The following is a 22,218-nucleotide window of genomic DNA, read 5'->3' as shown; positions in this document are numbered from 1 at the left end:
ATATCTGTGGTGTTGTCCTGTTGGTCGAGTTGATCTAATTTCACTGGTTACTGACAGTGTGTTAGCAGATATTTGTCCTAACTCTAATGCAACACAGTGTATTATTCTGAGCAGGTCTCTGTGACTAAGGAGTCTTCTGGATTACCTCAACATTTTCTCACTTTTAGGAGTTACTACATTTAATGCTTTATGAATTTATCTCAGACCAAAGAAAAGTAGACACACTGTTAGTTTTTACTGTTTCTCCTCAGTCCATGCATAAGGAGTTACTATGAGCCTTTGGGTACTTTGTGAAAATGACCCCTATAGTAGAAATGTTGTTTTGATCATTTTCTAGTTCTTTCCTTTGACAGTAATGATTTCTTACAGGAAAGGGTTTTATACTTTATATGCTATATAATGAATGTGCAGCGTGACAAAACATGTCTCAGGATTTATTTAGGATTTACACTGTTTTGCAATAGAAAACATTTTGAGAGTGTATAAGTCACACTTGTTTTTTATATTTGACTTTATCCAATGTTTTTATGGGGCTGGAGTGACTCTTTGCTGCTGCTGTTCTACATCTTAATGTTAATATTTGCAAATTTCTTGTGTAAACAAATATAGAGGGGTTTATTTAGAGATTCTGTACTGATTGACTCAGCTTGGTACTGTCTCTGCTTTGAAGGTTGTACCAAATATTAACCCTAAAAGACCACAGAACTTCGTTTGTGTCAACTTCCAAATGAACTTTTCTCTAAATCTAACCTTTCTAAAGTGATTTATTGCCATTTATAATAATATTATCCTTAGCATTTTTCATTTTTCAGTATAAATCATGCATTTTCCAATATTTAATACACGTATCATGTAGATGTTTATTAAATCTCCGAGTAAATTCAAAGGTTATTTTATCAAAACAGAGAAAAAGGTACTTTCTCAGCAAAATATACAGTATCATTAACTGAACATAAAAACAAGTGTCTCCGTCCACTGTCATTTTTTACTGGTAAACATATGTTGTAGAAGATGACGGTATTTCCACGTTCACTACAGAGCCTCTGAATGTCCTATCTGGTCATATCTGATGACCATGAAAAGATGACAAACTGCAGTTTACACCAATTATTTACATGTATTGATAGGATCAAATCAGCAGCAATTAAACATTTAACATTAGTAGATGCTTTTGGTTGACAGTGGATGTTTGGGTCTTTGTGAGTTTAATAATGTAACAAAACACTCATATCTACAAATCTGTAGTGAATCTTTATGACTATTAGATAATCACCTTTTAAATTCAGAAATTCTGCAGTCTGGTTCTTTTTATACTATTCTGTATGTTGTGATGTAGCTAGGATGTGATGTAGCTTAGTTAACACTAATATAACACATAATATAACTGTAATTTGCCAACTGAACATGACCTGTGCTTGTTTTTCTGTGACGTAGTGGCACTCAGCAGTGCATATGGACCTGTCCTGATCTAGACTGGTGCTGAGCCTTCTGCTCATTTTTATTCAGTCTCTTAGTGTCAAGTCCTTTTTGCTACTTGGTTCTGTTCTCTTTATCTGTCTGAGCCACACATTCCAAATAATGCTTGTTTAATGTTAGTCTGAAGGTTTCCCTGTTTTGAGTACTCACTCTGTGACTCATTACATTTTAAAGATGTAAGTGCTTCTTCTCACCTGTGTTTAGGCACTTTAATGGTCTTTTATTTAATGCCATTAAACTTGCTACTCATGTGTATGGGCTGTTTTTACCCCTCGGCCAACTTCTGGCTGAAGGGGTATTGTAATCATTTTGTTTGTCTGTCCACTCGACAACATAATCACATTATATGAAGAATGCATTGAGATATTTGCACCAAATTTATACTACATCTTGGCATGGAGCAGAAGCCTATTGAAATAGGTGACCTTGACCTACATTGACAAGGTCCAAAGGCCTTGTGCAGTTATAATATCGGAGTACTTTCAAAGATAAAGATGTATATAATAAGTTTTACACAAAGACAATATAATCTATAGGGCAGAAACTTTCAACAGAATCTTACACTATATTTGGTTGAGCAGTATTAAGTATTAAAAGTGTATAGCACGTTAGTTTTAAAATCATGTAAACCTTTACTGACACAAGAGTGAACAGTTTGCCCTCTGCTGAGAGTAGAAAGTATAGCAACCAATGAAAGGATCTGAATGCTGGCTGCTGTTGTATGTACTGTGCTTCTACTCACAAGCAGATGCTTAACTAAGTGGGGCTTGTTAATTTGACTAAAACACATAAAATTGAGAGAAATGTAGGTATCATGCAACAAAATAATGGTCAGCAAGCGCTTGCTGAATGCTGAATACGCCAAAAACCAGCATTGGGGAAATACATGCGCTATCTTGGATGATTCAATAATGGATGCAAATTTGTAACAGTCGGTGTTAAAGGGTTAAAGCTATTACTACACAAGGGACAAAAAGAAAAGGGGAAAGAAGACGTAAGAAAAAGCAACTGTTAACCTAAAACACTGGGCTGGACTAAGCCTAAGATAAACACTAACATCACACTAACTTATATTAAGTATAGAAATGGGGTAATAATCAAATAGAATGCAAATACACATTATGTGAAAAAACACTGAGCATAAAATGTATGTTTATCATATGTACTTTAATGGTGAAACAATATTAAAACAAAGAGTAGATTTAACGATAAAAAAGCTTTGCCTCTACAAAGACAAATTTCTCTGATTTACAATAAGTAAAAGGCTTCCATCATCAGTTTACTTTTGTGAACTCTCCACAGATGAACTGAATCTGGCTCCTCAGGGCAGTGTTCTTAAAGGACCTTTGACTTTTCCATGGATGCTTTTCCTGTTGGGCCACATTTTAGATTTCTGTGAACCTGGAAATGGTACAGATAAGGTGAACAACAGAAAGCAACAGAGACAGTCGTTAGCTTAGTTAAGGACAAAAGAACAACTGGCTTCCAGTACAAAACAGACTCAGTCAAGAACACAGAAATGATGTGTTGTTTTTAAAGATTTCAGATGATGATACTGACCCTCTGCGTCGTTGCATATATCGATAACAACTGTGAGCTTCCTTATAAACAAGCCTGGACAAAAACTGAAGATAAACAGTGAATGAGTCCACATACTACATATTTTTATTTTTATATATATATATATATATATATATATATATATATATATATATATACACTACAAAAAAACACATCAATTATCAACAGTAAAGACATTGCTAGAATCTTCAGCAACAAAAAGCCTGCTTTATTTAATCATGCTGTTCCTGCACAGATATATAAATAGTGTACACTACAATTGAACAAAAATCATAAGGAAAATATGAGAATGTAAAAATACACACATTCCCTCTACAGCCCTCTCCTCTAGTCCATAAATGCCCTGAAGCAGTTTCACACTGTTATAGAAAAATCTTAAAACATCTGAGAAGCCACAGCTCTAGAGTTTCTGCAGCCTGAAAAACAATCTAGGTAAGGGAGTAGAATTCTTGTTTCTCATCAGACCACTTGAACTGCAATATACTGAAAGATAATAATGGATTTTTTGCCTTGTTATACTAAAAACTATCAACTATTGCAACTTATAAATATTTGAAATTATAATTAAAATTAATTAAAATCATACATAAACTTCCAAATTGATCAAAAATGTAAACATGTACAAATGTAAACTGAATGTTTGAATGTTTAATGGGCTTAAGAGAGTTGGAGATGAGGTGATCTCTCTCTCTCTCTCTCTCTACACACACACACACACACACACACACACACACACACACACACACACATATATATATATATATACACACACACATACATATATAGTCTAATACTTATTTAAACATTTTTAATCATAGACTTGTTTTATCAAGGATACTGTCTCAGACACTGGAGCTCAACATAAGAACATATGAAGCCATATCCACACACATTTCCTCTTATTTTATTTATGTTGTATATATGTACAGGGTGGGGAAGCAAAATTTACAGTGAACATTTAGTTGTTTTTTCTCAGCAGGCACTACGTCAATTGTTTTGAAACCAAACATATATTGATGTCATAATCATACCTAACACTATTATCCATACCTTTTCAGAAACTTTTGCCCATATGAGTAATTAGGAAAGTAAACGTCAATGAGTGTGTGATTTGCTGAATGCACTCGTCACACCAAAGGAGATTTCAAAAATAGTTGGAGTGTCCATAAAGACTGTTTATAATGGAAAGAAGAGAATGACTATGAGCAAAACTATTACGAGAAAGTCTGGAAGATACTATTAAAGAAGAATGGGAGAAGTTGTCACCCGAATATTTGAGGAACACTTGCGCAAGTTTCAGGAAGCGTGTGAAGGCAGTTATTGAGAAAGAAGGAGGACACATAGAATAAAAACATTTTCTATTATGTAAATTGTCTTGTGGCAAATAAATTCTCATGACTTTCAATAAACTAATTGGTCGTTCACTGTCTTTCAATCCCTGCCTCAAAATATTGTAAGTTTTGCTTCCCCACCCTGTATATCCATAATTTGTTTGTATTTGGTTAGGACACATTGGGCTTCAAACCTGATTTTTTAAATATTTTGAATATTCTCTCAGGTACAAATACAATGTATGTGTCCAAACTCGGTGTGCAACTTGTATGTAATTTGTTGTTTTTCACTAAATAATTGTATATTTCACAACTTTTGAAAACATTTTGAGTTTAAAACTCTCTACATTCATTTACATTCTGTTTGAAACATGATGGACATCTGTCGGTCACTTTTCTTAATTCACTTTTACACCTAACTCAGGGAATGAGTTTCCAGTTGGATTTTAAAACCATAACAGGGTTTTAAAAATGAGTTGGAGGTTGTTCCATCCCAATTATTTATACCAGGGGTCACCAACCTTTTTGAAATTGAGTGCTACTTCAAGGGTACTGAGTAATACAAAGGGCTACTTGGACACACACTTCTGAAAGAGCAAATCATATGCAGTTTATACACTGCCCGGCCAAAAAAAACGTTGCACATGCAATATTTCACTGCACCACCTTTGGTTTTGATTACAGGAGACATTCACTGTGACATCATTTTTGTCACATAATGCTTGTGTAGTGTCACAATAAGGTTCATAATTTTTTTCTATCCATAGTTGCATTAATTTTTGATTATTGATGATGGAGAATCAGACTGCTGCATCAAAGTTTTCATCACATCTCAAATTAGAGTCTAGACTTTCTAGAGGCTAATCCATGTGTGAAAATGATGTTTCATTCTCCCTGAACCATTCTGTCACAAGCCTCATGATCCTGATCAATCCTGGCATTGTCTAATCTTTCTGACGTTGAAGAAATGAGAGGCTACTTATTGCATCACTTGGAGTTAAATAAACAGCCTGGCCAAAAAAAAGTAACTGCCTGGATTTAACTAAGCAAATAGTTCAGATCCTTCCATCGGTAAGTACTGCAGTGGTTAATAATTTTTAGCTGTAGCAAGTTAATTAACTCTAACTGATGCCAGGCAGTGTATATTATTACTAATGATTAATGATATTCATCTATGTGAAGACACTAATCATGTTAATAATTCTTCACAGTTCGCACTCCATTCTTCTTGTCTTTAAATTCAGTTTTTGTAATTATCATAATTGCTTCTTTGAAAACCTCCCAATCTGAAAATGCCTTCTTTTTTCTTTATCAAAAAATGTGGACCTCATGAAAAAAAGACTGCTGTTTGCCCTAACCTGCCTTTAACTTTAACTGCTTTTTCTGCCCATAGAGCGCTGCCCGGTAGCTTTTACGACATGTACTGAAGTGTCACCCCTGCCGTCACCACAGTCATCCCACACATGAGACACAGTTTTCTTTCACAGTAGTAAAAAAGAACTCGTGCTCCTATTCACTGTGAAAGTTTTCTTTTTCCTGCCATGTTTTTAGGGGTTGAAACTACATTCAGCCCCTCATCTTTGCTGCGCCCGCTATCTTATCTCAGCAAATGCTGAGTTTTGTCATGCATAGACTAGGTTAGAGCTCATGTATATTTAACTTTTTAAAATTTTCTTTGATGTTGTTATTTGCAAATATACATCAATGCAAGTGTAACTAAAAAAGAATAGCAACACAATAAAATAAATTTTAGATAGAGCTCATTGGTGACTAGTGCTATCTCAGATCAGGTCTGAGGGTGACTTGTGGGGAACCTGTTGGTGTTGGTGACCCCTGATTTAAACTATACATTCAACTGTCTAAAGTCACTTCTAAACAGCAAATTTTATGATAATTATATAATTGAATATAATTAAAATTATTGCATTTAAAAATGAATGGCAACAAGTTCAGTGGAGTTACTGACCAGACAAGCCAACATGTCAGCAGAGATAAGCATGTAAAAGACATTGTTCCAGCCAGTGGGGGAGATGAGACCGGCTAATAGCGGGCCAAGTGCTGCTCCTGCAGAATGATACACAGCAGCAAAAAACAAAGACATATTAGCAAGTCAACACCTGTCACAAGTACACAACAACACAATGTACATGTTCTATTTTCACCACTAATTTGCTGTCACTCCTTCACGTGTAAATTATCATCTGAATATACAGTTCAAGTTTGTCTTAACCCATTTTCCTATATTCAATTTACTGATGACGTAAATGTTCATAGAAGCTCAGGGTAAATTCAAAGGTTATTGTATTAAATCAGAGAAAACTGAAGAAAAAGTGGCCTTTTCAAAAAATATACATTATTAACTGAACATAAAAACAAGTGTCTACATCTACTGTCATTTATCAAACTCCATGGGTTTTACTGGTAAATCAATGTTGTAGATGATGACGGTGTTTCCACATTCACGACAGAGCCTCTGAACGTCCAAATGGGTATAATCTGATGACCATGAAAAGATGACAAACTGCATTTTACACCAATTATTTCTATGTATGGACAGGTTTAGAGTTTCAGAAGATATTAAAAATTTTAGATCAGTTGTTGCTTTTGGTCAGCAGTGGATATTTGGGTCTTTATGGGTTAGCAATGCCCTAGTTTTTATTTTTCTGAAATGAACTGACAGCCAGATTGGTAGTTTTGAACTTACCTATGGAGCCTGTTCCATCAATAATTGCTGCCACTGTTGATAGAGCCCTGGAGTTCCCTCTCAGAGTTTCATGTGTTCCCTTTAAAAACAGACATCAAATAGTAAAAAAGTTTAGGCCTCCTCTGTTTGAGTACTACTATTAACTGCTCAAAAAATATTTATTTTATTTTAATATATTTGAATTATTACTTTGTCTTCCACTATTTACTATTGCTACTATTTTATCACTGACTGTGTGTTGACCATGACATTCAGGGTAAGGCCTAATCAGAATTAAAATGACCCATCTAACCACCTGAATTGTCAGATCTGAATTAATTCTATAGGAAAATACTATCCATGTGAACACACTCTTGATTTCAGTGTATGTTTGGCACACTTGGGGTAACATAAAGCCACATAATGAGTTTCTGGAAGGGACAGAAACATGACTGTAGAAAAAAAAAAACGTTGTCTGTAACTGATTCATTTTTTGTTGACACTTTAAAAGATGTCATGAATGTTCAATCTCTTAATTAACAAGAAAAAAAGCAAAATGAGCAAATATCTTTAGGCTCCATCTTGGTTGTAGGCCATATAACTTATATAGCTTTGAGCATATAAATATCTTATCAGATATGAGTTCAAATAAACACTTACACTAGAATCTGTGATCAAAGTGATTTCAATTTAGATTGAAGAAATACTGTCCATGTAAGCACACCCAGTTTACAATAATAAAGGACATTAAAAATTAACAATCAATAAACGACTTAAATTGGATGACTTGTAGACAATGTGGACAAAAAAATACAACTCTGTATAAATGTTTTTTGAGTAACTGATAAATAAACCAATTCCAGGCAGTTTCAGGTTGTTTAATGGCTATAATCATCATGCAATTACAGATGTCCAAATGCAAAAGGGAATTTCAGTCAGTATCATGTATGACCACCGCTGGTATGAAGCAGTGTATTGACTGTGTTAAGTCTTAGTCTATAAGTTACTGTCAAACAGTGTTCGACATTTTTGAAGATTTACACAAAATTTTACTGTTTCAAAATTGTGTGTTTAAAGTCCCTGTATCCTCTGTTTAATACAAATTAATGCAATTTCATTTAGCCTACGACTGTGCTAAACAATTTGGATGACTTGTTCATTGATAAATGGCAGATATCTCAAATGTGGGATATCCTATTATCCTGAACGTCTTACCAGATCAGCAGATACAGCAGTAGTGATGAGGGCATATGGTCCATTAACCAGACCACCACACAACAGCAACATACCTACAAATGAGAGCACATCAACTACACTGTCAACATAGACTAACAACCTGTTATTATCTCCGCCAGGAGGTATTGTGATCACTTTGCTTTGTGTGCGTGCGTGTTTGTTTGTTAGCAAGATAACTCTAAAAGTTATGGACAGATTTTCATGAAATTTTCAGGAAATGTTGATACTGGCACAAGGAAGAAATGATTAAATTTTGGTGGTGATCGGGGGGGGGGCAAATCTCTCTTGGCAGAGGTCTGTGCTCTCCGAGTGCTTTTCTTGTTTAAATAAATGCATATTCTGTTATTTCACATTAATTGTTGATAAATATTAGCCAGAGTGTTTGTGACTGTTTAATTCTCCAAAACACATAATGTCTTTGTTTCTTTGCTGCGCTTCATCAAAGCATGACTTACATGATTAATTGAGGGACTCTACATCATACTCCATGCTGAATAGAAAGTCAATCATATATCATAATGTATTCAGTTCAATTCAGTTTTATTTGTAGAGCCCATTATCACAGGGCTTTACAGAATTAGTTGAATATGAAAACAAACAACAGTCAAATAAAAAGTAGATCAAGGAAATGGATTAATGTACCTTGTCAGTACATACACTCTTTGCCTATACAAACATAAAGTCATTAAGCATTTTTTTTTAAATTTCATTGTACATATGTATAATGACAATAAAGGCATTCTATTCTATTCTATTCTATTCTATAAAGCATTTGGTGTTCAGGATGCTGTTATTGCCGTTTGTTTGATAATCCTATGCGAGGATTAATAATACAGCTAAAAATGAATAATGTGGGAAATATTGAGGGGAGAAAACTACAATTTAACTGTAAATATTGCAGTAAAAACTCTTACCAATGGTAGTACCGAGGCTTCTTTGTCCAATAGAGTTATAGAGGAAGAGCTAAAACAAAACAAATATTTAAGAGACTACACTCCATTCCAGCAATGTTACTGTGTGAGTTCACATAAAGCAGACCAGCGCCCTGAAACGTACCATAGGGGCAGCGGCGATCAACATGACCCAGCAGGTTGTTGCCCTCCCACCAGTGTAGTCCGACACTACCCCTGCCATGATACCCCCTGGACACACACAACCACATCCAATGACACCACATCATTGCACATACATGACACCACTATTTGGCAGATAAGATAAGATAAGATAAGATAGATAGATAGATAGATAGATAGATAGATAGATAGATAGATAGATAGATAGATAGATAGATAGATAGATAGATAGATAGATAGATAGATAGATAGATAGATAGATAGATAGATAGATAGATGGATGGATGGATAGATGGATGGATAGATGGATGGATGGATGGATGGATGGATGGATGGATGGATGGATGGATGGATGGATGGATGGATGGATGGATGGATAGATGTACTTCATTTATCCCAAACTAGGAAAAACAACACAAGAGCAAACACTATCATACAGTATACATTATAAATTAGAAGTATAAAAAGATCTGGGTAGAATCTGAATAATAACTGTAAGGTGCTGAAATAGAATTGTAAGGTGCAAAACAAGTTGAAATATTCCAAATGGGAAGGTGCAAAATGACATTAAACAGCAAATGGTTTTATGATCAGAGACATCAGACAGAGGTGAATTATTATAGAGTGAGATGGAATGTGGCAGGAAAGATTTGTTGTATCTGTCCATTCGACAGTAGAGCTGCAGCAGTCTTTTTGAGAAGGTGCTCCACTGTCTGTCCAGTGTGTGGTGGAGAAGGTGCTCATTATTGTCCATGATGGAGATCAGTTTTTTTAGTGTCCTCCTCTCCACCAAGGTCTCAAAATTGTCCAGCCTCAGACCAATTACATTTTATGAAGTCTGTTGGTGTCACTGGCTCTGATGTTGCTACCCCAACAAACAGCCGCAAACAAGATGAGGCTGGCCACAACAGACTGGTAAGATCTCCAACATCTTGGTGAATGCGTTGAAGGATCTGAGCTTCCTCAGAAAGTAAAGTCGACTCATCCAATTCTTGTACACAGCCTCAGTGTTAGATTTCCAGCCCAGTCTGTTGCTGATCACCACCCCCAGGTATTTATACTTTATAATATGAGGTGTTTCTCCTTAAAACTACATGTTAGGAAGAGAAACACAGTATATCAACTAGAGTTGAAATGTTTAATCTACTTGAATAGATTAGGAAATTATTTGATAACAATTTTCCTAAACTAAAGCTTAATTTCCTTAATTTCACTGGCGCTAAACATCAGCTCCACTGTTGTGTATCACACGGACGCTTATTGTGAAGCCAGGATGAACATAGTAACCACATTAACAACAATTTAGAACGTAGCTCTGAAGAGACGAGAACAAAAAGGCAGAAAATGTCAATATGTTCACTTTGCTACATTGGAACCATCACTTACTCCTTTAAACTTATAAGCTTTCACACAAACATTAAAAATAAAATTAACTTACAATTTTTCAGTTGTATGTTAGTTCCATCTTAAGTTGTTAGTAAGTTAGTCAGTTGGATACAAATGTGTTGAAGACTGTCGTGCACATATTGTTTGTAGATGTCATTTGACTTGTTTGTTGTTGTTTATATTTATATTGATCCCAGTAGGGTCTAGCAGTGCATTGCATGGCAGCAGCCGCCTACTGGTGTATGAGTGTGTGTGTGAATGGGTGAATGTGAGGCCTTGTAAACCGCTTTGGGCGCCATGAAGGAGTACAAAATGCGCTATATAAGTGCAGTCCATTTACCATTTTATAGATATTTTTATATATACTTTTATACTGTTTTTATTTCTATATAGAACTTTTTTATATATCGTTTTACTTTTATATTCTTTGTGGTTGTTGTTTCCGCTGGTTGTGGAATAAAGTACAAGTGGTTTGTCATTTTAAGACATGTCTGTTTCACATTTCTACAATTTTTTTCCCCTATTCAAATAATAGTTTAATTAAATTGAAAGAAAATAATCGATAGATTAATCAATTACAAAACTAATTGATAGCTGAAGCTCTAGTCCTGTGGTAGTAAACTTAATTAATAAACTGGATAAGAAACAAATACAAAGTTGATTGAAACAATTATAGGTGGAGGGTAATTACATACCAACAATTCCTCCTACATCAAACAGTGTTGACATGTCTCCGGCCTCCTTCGCTTCAAAATGTGCTGAAAAGGAAACACAGGAATATCACAAATCATGTGATTACACAGTTATACATACAGTACAATGTGGTATGGTCTTGGTGTGAATACTGACCAACATTGGAGATGTAGAGGGGAAGCCAGTACAGGAACGTATAGCTGACCAGCTTGGCAAACAGCAAACAGAGAGAGAACTCCACCACCCCCTGTGAAACACAACACCATCACCACAGACACACACACAACCAACACACATCCTTACACCTACAAGTGCAATCTGCTTTAATGACAAAAGAAGTCTTTCTGGACATATCACCTGCTTCTTGCATATATCCAGGATGAGAAATGAACATTTTGAGTCACTTTGTCTTGTTGAAAACTAGGCTTAACCTAATTCAACATGACTGAATCTCCTCAACCACTTGGATATTGTGCTAAAAACTGTATGACACCTCACCATGACTTTAAATAGTAAACCTATTCAGTTGACCTATTCATACAAAGATAGCATCAGAAAGTCATTCCAGGCTTTTTTTTTTTTTTTTTAAAGATTACATTAGGTTTCACCAGTATCCTGAAAAAATGATAATTAATAGGCTTTTATCCAGAGCTTTTTAAAGGCTTTGTGTGAGGGCTAAGCAGTAAACCAATGATTACTGTCATCACGCTGTAGATCCATGATGTTAAACATAAACCAAAACTGACCTGCCAAAGGTTCTAATCCAGCCGGTGAGATGTGCAAAAATAACACTTGCACAAAAAAAAACTGCACTAACTGTAACTGTGTTTCTTTTTTCTTATGTTACTTTTCCTACATTTTTTAATATCTTGTATTTACAATTTACTAGAGAGACAACATTTAACGGCAGAGAATTCCTTGTATATGTTAATATATTTGCCAAATATAGATGATTCTGATTCTCGGACCAGTAAAATAATAGCAGAATAACCTATAAATAATGACTACACTTGTGGTCATGTTTAACTTTAATTTTTACTTATATTCAATTATTTTATTTAATGTGTTATATTTTTATTGTGTTGCTCTTTTATTGTTCTACTTGTAAGTTTTAACTGTGATACTTTCTGTTACCTCCCTATGGACTATGGGAACTAATTAGCTTATTTACAACTGATACTGTTTAATACAGATGTTCATCAATGTGCAATGTCTCTACCAAATAAACTAATAAATAACATTCATTCATTCATTTTCTGAACCCGCTTTATCCTCACTAGGGTCACGGGGGTTGCTTGGAGCCTGTCCCAGCTACAAAGGGGCAAAGGCGGGGTACATCCCGGACAAGTCGCCAGGTCATCTCAGGGCTGAACATATAGAGACAAACAATCACTCTCACATTCACACCTATGGGCAATTTAGATTAACCAATTAACTTATCAGTGCATGTCTTTGGATGGTGGGAGGAAGCCGGAGTACCCGGAGAGAACCCACGCAGACACGGGGAGAACATGCAAACTCCACACAGAAAGGTCCCACCCCCTGTCGACTGGTCTTGGAATCGAACCCAGGACCTTCTTGCTGTGAGGCACGAGTGCTAACTACTGCACCACAGTGTCGCCCTAAATAACATAAATAAATAAACACACAATTTCAAACTCTAATTTATTTAACGATATTCTGCCTGTTACTAAATGTTTTTTGTATTTGTAGATCCACTGTGGTCTGTAACTTGTAATGCACATGTATAAATGATATGTTCAGGCATAACATTGTAATTTTTTTTCTTAAGAAATGTCATGTTGTTCAGGTTATTCACATTTTTTTGTGAAAAGATAGTTTGTAAATCTAAACATTCTGATAATTAGATTTTTTGTACTAAAACAAAGAGAAAATTTTTGAGTTGACATTAGTTATAGGTTATTATGTTTTTACTTTACTGGTCTGACCCACTTGAGATTATACTGGGCTGAATGTGGAACCTGAACTGAAATTAGTTTGACACCCCTGCTGTATATCTTCTCTTCAAAGTTTATTTTGTTCACATTGTAAGACTTACAAGGTTTTACAGTGTTTTGTTCTTCTACTTATTTAGACTTATCTGTTTATTAAGTGTTTGCCCGTGCACTGATCATAAATAAGAGTTTATGACTATACATAACATTCTTTTTACGTCTTTTTCTTTTCTTTTACATCACAATTGTCTAATCTTCATTTTCATCTTATTACAATTTGGCTACTTCAACATTTACTCAGGATAAGGAATCAATCTTAAAACTTGGGGAAGAATAATGATGAATGCCCAATTTACATGGAATACACCTGGATCATAGCAGGTTAATACTGTCTCACTGTGGGCTCTATCAAAAGAGAGAGATTGTTGAAAGCTAAGAAACTGATTAATTTATATATTCAACAACAAAGATCCTTAGAATTTTAACAGAAGTATAGTGTCTTTAGAATAATGGCATATGCTTTTATTTAGTATAACAACCCTGGGTGCCACAAGATGTCTGAAATATCTGTCTCAAACTACCTCAAGATGGCAGTCTCAGATGGTAATGAATAACTAATAGGGCAAAACTTGTGCAATTTTTTTCTTTTTGCTCCCCCCATTTTTTTTAACATCCACATATTAAATAATCGTAGTAAGAATCTTAGTTAACTTAGTTTGTTCGAATGAAAATATGAAATATTTCAGAATTATTTAGTACCAGCTGGTAAAACAATCCCTTCACTCATTATTTCCACAGTGAAAATGAAGTTAATATGATTTTGATTGTAATGTAACCAAGGTTATAATAGTTTGGGATTTTTAATTACACTCTAGTTTTATTTAGTTGTGACTTTTTTTCTCTCTAATTCAGTTAGTTTTAATTAGTTTTTAGAGCAGGTTTACTAGTTTTTATTAGTTTTCATATTTTTCTAATTGCTTAGTTTTAGTTTAGTTTTAGTTTTTTCATATCTTTTATCATCAAAGAAATTAGTGATGTGCTGATCAGCGGGTTACCAGTGGAACACTTTATTTGGGGGGCAGGTTGGGGAGGGTCACTGATTGAGCAGTGACACAAAAATATGTACAGTATCCTCTTTAAATTCCCTATAGCAGGTCACAATATTTAGCGATATATAGCCTGTTATATTTTATATTATTTGATGGTTATGTGATGGTCCACTCCAGCGTGGCCGCGGACCTCTCTCCTGTCTCACAATCGGACTCTCATCACATCTACCTGCTGCCACTGCACAGCCTTTTTCATTAGGAGCATATAGAAGATTCTTTTCAGCAGCCAGATCATTGCACCTCATCACCTACAATAACCCGGACTGCTTCTACCATCCTTTCCCACCAGACTCTGTCTACTGCACCAAGTTTTTCTGTTTGTTCCCCTTTCTTCCTTTCTGTTAATAAATCCATTTCTCCCTTCAGCACCATGCATTTGAGTCCTATCATTCACACCACATGATAGGTTACTACTAGTGATGCACGGTCAGCGGGTTAACCTGCAGGTAACCTGCTGGTCGGGTCAAAAAATGTCACTTTACTTGCAGGGCGGGTCAAATAATTCCGCAAAAGCGGGACCTGCTGGTTGAAAAAAAAAACCCTGACACACACATCACTAAAATAAATCCCATACAGGACTCAGCTGTTTTCTCCCAGCTTTAGTCTGCATGTTGCCAGGTAGAGTGGGGACGAGAAGATGACTCTAAACCACAAGATGTGATGAATCATGAAATGCCGTATGGTGCTGTCAGCTAAAATTGCTGGAGCAAAATAAATCAATTTGATATCAATCCGACACTGACAAAGACAAAAATGAAGGGAATTTTATCCATAATTTTCATATGTTTTAGTTAGTTTTGTAAGCACACAATACAGTTTCAGTTAGTACTTTTTTTTTTTCTTTTAATTATAATTTTTATTTATTTCAGTTAACAAAAATGGTTTTTCACTCCTAGTTTTTGTCATTTTCTTCGTTTTTGTTAACGATAATAACCTTGAATGTGACTGGTACTCACAGGTATTCTGAGAGCTCCACAGAAGCTGATGGCCTCAGAATGGTCCTCGGTGGTCTGAGCAGGCTCAATGTCTCCATTACTTTGCATATGAGTGTCATTTGCAGCACTCTCCTGATCACTCTGAAATGAGTGGAATGTTGTTTTTCCATACTGAGTTCAAACTAAACCCAACATTATAACATTGCACATGTTAAGACGCTACTGACTTCATATATTGGTTACAGGATTCGCAAGTCACTGCCATTCATTTATCCATTACACACAGTCTATTTTTTTAAGACTTATAGTATAATATCACTGATTAATTATTTTCTGGAAACAACCATGGAAACAATAAAAAAAATTGTAATTTCTTTTAGTTTCACCAAACTGTTTTCATACAGGTGAATGGAGATAATTATTATCACTGCAAAAAATAATACACACACAATATAACAAATTATTGCAATATGACCATTATATCCTCCTGAGACCCAGCAATGCATTTTTGTCCTCTGTAGGGGACAAGAGTTTTACAGCTTTACTTTTAAAATAAGAAAAATAAAAAATGCTGTCCACTGCAAAGGACATTCAATTAAAAAAAAAAAAAAAAAAATGCATCGGAAAAAACTGTTGCATTATGCTGTTTCCGATCAAGACAATTATTTTATGTAAAACAGTCAAAACTTATCCTTTCCTGGCTCTCCGGAGGATACTGTATGGCAATTATAATGAGCCTAGTATGAAGATCACTCACTACCAATCAATACACATTTTTAAAAATCAATTGCATCCATTATTAGTTTATTTAAAAGCACAATACCATGTTGTGTATGTTGTTTACATCTTGTTACACCTCTTATGAACCGTTTTAAATCACAAATAACCGTCTTGTGTCTTCAACTTTCACTTATGACTAAATATCCTTCTTTTATGCGGAAAGAAATTGTGATATTGAATGATATGGAAATGTTCAGACTCTCATTTTTGGAGATAAATGGTATATTTGAACTCACGTTGTGCTGTGGAGAACAACAGTTGACATCCTCAGGTTCTGAAACAACAGAAACATCTGTCAGACACTTTAAAAAAAAACTTTCATTTGCCCCATTTGACCCTCTAACACTTTCTCCCTGTATCCAGTCTCTGTTAAACATGTCACACACTTATCTCTCTGACATAAGAGGGTGATGTTAATAATTGACAGGTAACAGACAGTCACTGCTGGTTCGCCCTTGAGGTTGACCAAAAATCTGGAAAGGGTCCAATCCGACCCGTAGGATGAATTTGTGAAATGCAAAAATTATATTGAAGATATTAACAATCAATGGTTTTAAAATCTTTTTAGTTCAGGTTCCACATACAGACCAGTATGATTTAAAGTGGATCAGACCAGTAAACTATAATCATAATAATCTATAAATTTAAGTTAAATTTCATAAAAAATGTGCACATAGTTTGTAAAACTATCCTTTCACACAAAATTTGAACAACTTGAACAAATATGAACAACCTGTAATGTCTTAAGATAAGTCAGCGTAATTTTAACAATATTCTGCATGTTAATAAATGTTTTGTGTATTTGTAGATCCTCTGCAATTTGTAATGCACACAATGTAATGCAAATGATAAACTGACGCATAATATTGTCAAACTTGCACTTATTTTTCTTAATATATTTCAGGGTGTTCATGTTATCCACATTTTAAAGGAAACTTTGTAGATGTAAACACTTTCAGAATGTAATTTTACTTTTTTCACTGTTATTATTTTACTGATCTGGCCCACTTCAGATCATATTGAGCTGAATGTGGCCCCTGAACTAAAATGAGTTTGACACCCCTGTGACAATGGTTGTGACAATGTGATTTATTCTTGAAATATAAAGTGTAACTGGGACTAAGTATGTACTATTTACACCTGATCAAAGGTCATTGTTGATGTGAATAAATAGGAATAAAGAGAGGAATGCGTGTGAAAACAAAATTATTCCAACTAGAAAGCATTTTTAAAGATTCTAAAATCCAATGTCTCAGTGAAAAAATTGTTTGTTCCACTATGAACCTCACCTCATAACTTTTATTGTATTGCACTACTGCTGTTATTGCAAACAGATTTGATATATACCTTTTATATTCTATTATAGTTTATCCTTTATACCACTTATTTATTCTTATTCTATTTTCACCTTTTATTGCATGCATTGCATTTAATAACAAGGTGAGAGAGAAATGAGAGAGAAAAAATACCTCAATTCTCTGTATGTCCTGTGAATCTAGCGAATTAACAATAAAAGTCTTTGAATCTTGAATCTTTTGTCACTTACAGCTTCAGTAGGTAAAGAAACAACTTAAATATTGTCTGAACACAATTTAGAACATTAAACAGAAACAGTGCGTCTCTGTGCCACCCCAGTCTCCACTCCAGGGTTTAAGACAAGAACAGTTTGCATTATCATCCTTTTTGTATGTCTTTTACAAATAATTTAAATCCACACAGGATCCACTCAGGTTTCTTCAACTTTCACTCAGGACCAACCGTGAGCCTTTAAACTTATAATTATTCGATATTAGCAACTGATATGAAAATTTTTATCACAAGAGTATTTTTTTTTGCCAAAAATAGCCCTATTCATACATATTTAATATTACTAACATATTTAATATTACTAACATGGCTATTTTATGGCTGGCTTGTCTTGGACTCAAGCAGGGGGAGCTCCAAGGAGCTCCATCAATTTTCTGTGTTTCTGATATAATAACCCTCATTTTTAATCTGAGCTTTTATAAACATCTACATGATTAGTAAATTAAATATAGGAAAATACATGATTTTCACTGAAAATAGCAAAATACAAAGGATAGTATTAGACTAAATGATGATAAATCACTAAATAAAGGTTAAATAAAGACAAAAATTTGGTAACTGCCATAAAAGTAGCACCGGGTCTTTATAGGTTAAAAGACATTTAATAAAACATGAAAACAGTCTGCAGAATAATAAATAAACAATAATAATAAATAAAACAAAAGATGGAGACTCACTCTCAATAAGAAAAAAGAAACAAAGAATCCCTGTTGAAGCGATGATGAGGCCAGGAACAATGAAAGACATTCCCCACGCTGAGGAAACAAAGGCTCCAGCTATGAGAGAACCCAGGATGTTTCCAACTGAGGTGTGGGAGTTCCACACCCCCATGATGAAGCCACGCCTGAAGGAAACAACAGACAAAGAAAAAGGCATGAGCACATGACTTTTACCTACGTCTTTTACAGGTAAAAGTCACCACCACACCACACACATTTGTATTTGGCTAAATCCATGGTATAAATAAGCTTATCACTACGACATCACATACATCTTTTTATGACACACTGCTTCATTTATTAGTTACAGTTTTGGCCTCTTATCATTCATTCGTCCTTTTCATACAGTTAATGTTTTTTAAACTTGGAGTATAATATCACAAATGAACTGTAATTATTATTGATTTATGTTTGCTTTTAGTGTATATCATGGTTTGTCAAAAGCAACATAACAGGCACAAAACTAAAAATAAACCTCTATGGTATTAACCCTGTAAAACCTGAACCATTACATCATTGACAGAAAATTCCACTTCTTTGAAACTGGAGCCTTTGTTGGTCCTCCTGAACAACCAAAGAATGTTTTTTTTTCAAATATCAATTTCTATGTATGAGTTTCAATTTTGTATCATATTTGATACATCAGGTCTCAATGCTCAAATATTATTATTTTTGAACAAACAAAAACATAATATAATACAAACCTGTGTAACAAATTGGTAATTCCTTTTCAAAATTGGCAAAGTTCTGCTTCCTTCCTCATTAATGACAGTCTTGTAGTGTCACTGGAAAGGCCACTGGTGAACAAATTTCTCCTTCCAGGTTGATTATCCATGCATTGCATGGGTCTAATTGTACACATCAGGTTTTTCAAGAAAAAAAAATATCACACTGATCATGTAGAGGGCTTCAAAAGTCATGTATCAAATATGATACGTTTAGCGTTATAGGTTTAACTGTACTGAACTACTAGCAAACGATGGTAAACAATAAGATAATGAAGATAAAAATATGTTATTTCTTTTACTTTCACTAAACTGTTTACAATGGAAACATTTATCACCATTATGTAATAATGCATTATGCGAAAGAATCAGAATATATTCAAAATGCTGTCATATGATCTTTATGTAAAAATTCTAACAAGACTAGTGTGAAGACCACTGTGAAGACCAATCAATACACATTATCTCATCAATTGCGTTAGGTATTAGTTTATTTAAATGCACAACAGGAGCATTCCCACATGGAAATATTTCAGAAGACTAAGCCTATTTCACTATATTGCACTTATGTATCAAATATTTGTAAATTACACTTGTTTGAGCTATGTTTTTCAAAATATTAAATTAAAATAAACAAATGGTGCCAGGCACAACAAACCCTGCCCCTTGCACATACTGTAGATTATTTTGGCCTCGATCCAGCTGATGTGATCATGTCTATGAAAAATTCATAAAAATGTTTTAACTTTGATCTACTTCTCCCAAAACGTAATCAGATCTATTCTGGGTCACTGGCAATCTATAAACCCAGTTTAGTATGAATTCAACCAATAGTTTTACTGCTAGGGTGTTAACAAACTAACAAACCGAACCAAAAACAATACCCCTTGCCTTCCCTTTGGGAAGCGGGGTAATTGTAAGATAAACAAAATAAATACTGGATCATAAAATGGTGACAACAGGTGTCTATCAGTCTTCTACCTTGTTTTGTCTTTTAATCTTTTTTTTTTAATCAATTTAATTTTGTTTTGTCATTTACATTGTTTACAGTAAAAATTTTCACATCTTTTATGACTAGTTCTTAACCACAAATAACTGTCTGGTGTCTTCAAATTTCACTTAAAGGTGGGGTATGAGATCTTAGAAAAACGGTCTGAGCAAGCTACATTTTGAAAATACTCAATTCAAAAGTCCAAACCCCTTTCTTCAGACATCCCACCGAAGCCACGCCTCCAGAGCACTGGCAGGTGCAATGCTTGTTCTCGAGGGTTAATGAGTGGTGCACAGCAACAATTCACTCGGCTCTGGCGGCCCCGGCTCCGGCCCCAATCCACGCATACCTCATTCAGTCTCCTCCAACACCTCTGCTCTTATACAACTGCCTGAATTCATACCTATCTGGCTGATGTTCCATTTCCTAGTGATTTCTGTTAGTGACAAAACAGTTTGCTGGGGAACTTTCCATTCTAATACCGGTATAGCTAATATACCCAAGATCTGGCTCTGGCTTTGTTTCCTGAGCAAGTGCTCCAAGCCACTGAGAACGCACCATTCATGCATGAAGAGGAGTACGCATAGAGGGGGGAGGGACAAATGACAGTTGAGTTTGATAGACATTATCACCGTTCAATCATTTCAATTGAGTGCTTAAAATGATAGGATGGCGTTTTTTCAGTCCTGTCTGTTCCACAGGTGACTAAATTTCTTTATTTTTATTTTAGAGCATTTAATTAATTGGTTGTAATCAGGGTGTGAAGGGGATTTTAAGCAATATAGCAAAAAAGGCTCCAGGAAAATATCTTGCACCCCACCTTTAAGGCAGCAAAAATTGCCTTTGAACTGTAAAGAAATAGTGATGTGACATTTGTGATAACTATCAATACTGACTCATGAAAATATTCATTGTAACAAGTTTTTCACATATTCCAGCTCTATGTAAAATGTGCACAAAATATTCACAAACGCAAAACTAGCAGTGTGAAAAATGAGCATCTATTAAGTGACCATGCACATTATCAGCATATGTGGAAACATGACTAATGTACACATGTATCTAATAGGGCGCAATGTACTGTACTTACCTCCCCTTTCCAAACCAGTTACCAACACAAGCAACCACTGCTGGCCAACCAGTGGTCTGCATGAGCCCGTTCATCACCTGCAAAGGGGAGAACACAGAGAACACTATCAGGCTTTAATCACCATGAAAAGTGATAACCCAGATAAGACTATAGGGTGTCAGTGTTTCCTTCCCACAGCAAATGCTTCTCAAAGTTATGTAATGTGTACAAGCTGGCAACATGTGATGCTCACAATATACAGAAGAACCTCGCAGTAAGAGTGCACAATTGTATGAGTAAGTTGTTTTACGAGCCATGGCTCCTAAGTATTTTTGTCTTGAAATATGAGTGGAAATCCACGTGCCAGTGACTTTCATACTAGCTGCAGCACTGAGCTCATATGTGCTCCCCTCAACAGGAGCAGCCTCTGCTCGCTCACTTCATGTCTTAATCTTGAGCCAATATTGAAAACACAATCATGAAACTGCGATCTGAACAATAATTCTCCTCCTCCACCGTCTTCCTCGAGCACAGATTGTCTTATCTTTGAGGTAAATTAGTTAATAAAACCAGTTTATTTCTTTTGTATTTTCTTTTATTATATTTTTATAATTTCTATTTTCTTTCTAACTGCACCTTTTCTGTTTTAAACACACTTAAAAAAAACACAGTTTTGTTTGGTTTTAGGGTCTAGAATGGATTAATTATATTTCAGTTCATTCCAGTGGTGAAAATTGATTCGTAAAATGAGTAAATCACGAAACAAGCTCGGTCATGGAACGAATTAAAATCACACTCCAAGGTTCTACTGTATAAGCTGATATATAAGATCTGTCCTGACCCATAGTCCATTTTTCATGCCTGTAAAAGATTAAACAACAGGTTCTCA

The 22,218-nt window shown here is 35.0% G+C and overlaps 1 protein-coding gene across 1 annotated transcript in view; it reads right to left on the bottom strand.

Annotated features, from left to right (window-relative positions):
• Positions 1–2,624: 2,624 nt before the first annotated feature.
• Positions 2,625–22,218, bottom strand: part of slc37a2 (solute carrier family 37 member 2) — a 31,603-nt gene continuing 12,009 nt past the window's right edge. Inside the window, exons 6-18 of the mRNA XM_030153232.1 lie at positions 21,351–21,427; positions 18,503–18,669; positions 16,475–16,512; positions 15,480–15,599; positions 11,616–11,706; positions 11,462–11,524; positions 9,364–9,449; positions 9,222–9,270; positions 8,287–8,360; positions 7,093–7,171; positions 6,355–6,452; positions 3,037–3,101; positions 2,625–2,877 (exon numbers count right to left, since the gene is read on the bottom strand). Coding sequence (XP_030009092.1) covers positions 2,862–2,877; positions 3,037–3,101; positions 6,355–6,452; positions 7,093–7,171; positions 8,287–8,360; positions 9,222–9,270; positions 9,364–9,449; positions 11,462–11,524; positions 11,616–11,706; positions 15,480–15,599; positions 16,475–16,512; positions 18,503–18,669; positions 21,351–21,427 — 1,023 coding nt within the window. The 3' untranslated portion in view covers positions 2,625–2,861. The remainder of the gene's footprint in view (positions 2,878–3,036; positions 3,102–6,354; positions 6,453–7,092; positions 7,172–8,286; positions 8,361–9,221; positions 9,271–9,363; positions 9,450–11,461; positions 11,525–11,615; positions 11,707–15,479; positions 15,600–16,474; positions 16,513–18,502; positions 18,670–21,350; positions 21,428–22,218) is intronic.

The sequence above is a fragment of the Sphaeramia orbicularis genome, chromosome 14 (assembly GCF_902148855.1).
Source record: "Sphaeramia orbicularis chromosome 14, fSphaOr1.1, whole genome shotgun sequence".
Classification (NCBI taxonomy): Eukaryota; Metazoa; Chordata; class Actinopteri; order Kurtiformes; family Apogonidae; genus Sphaeramia; species Sphaeramia orbicularis.
The sequence above is the reverse complement of the archived record's forward strand: the minus strand, read 5'-3'. Positions and strand labels throughout refer to the sequence as shown.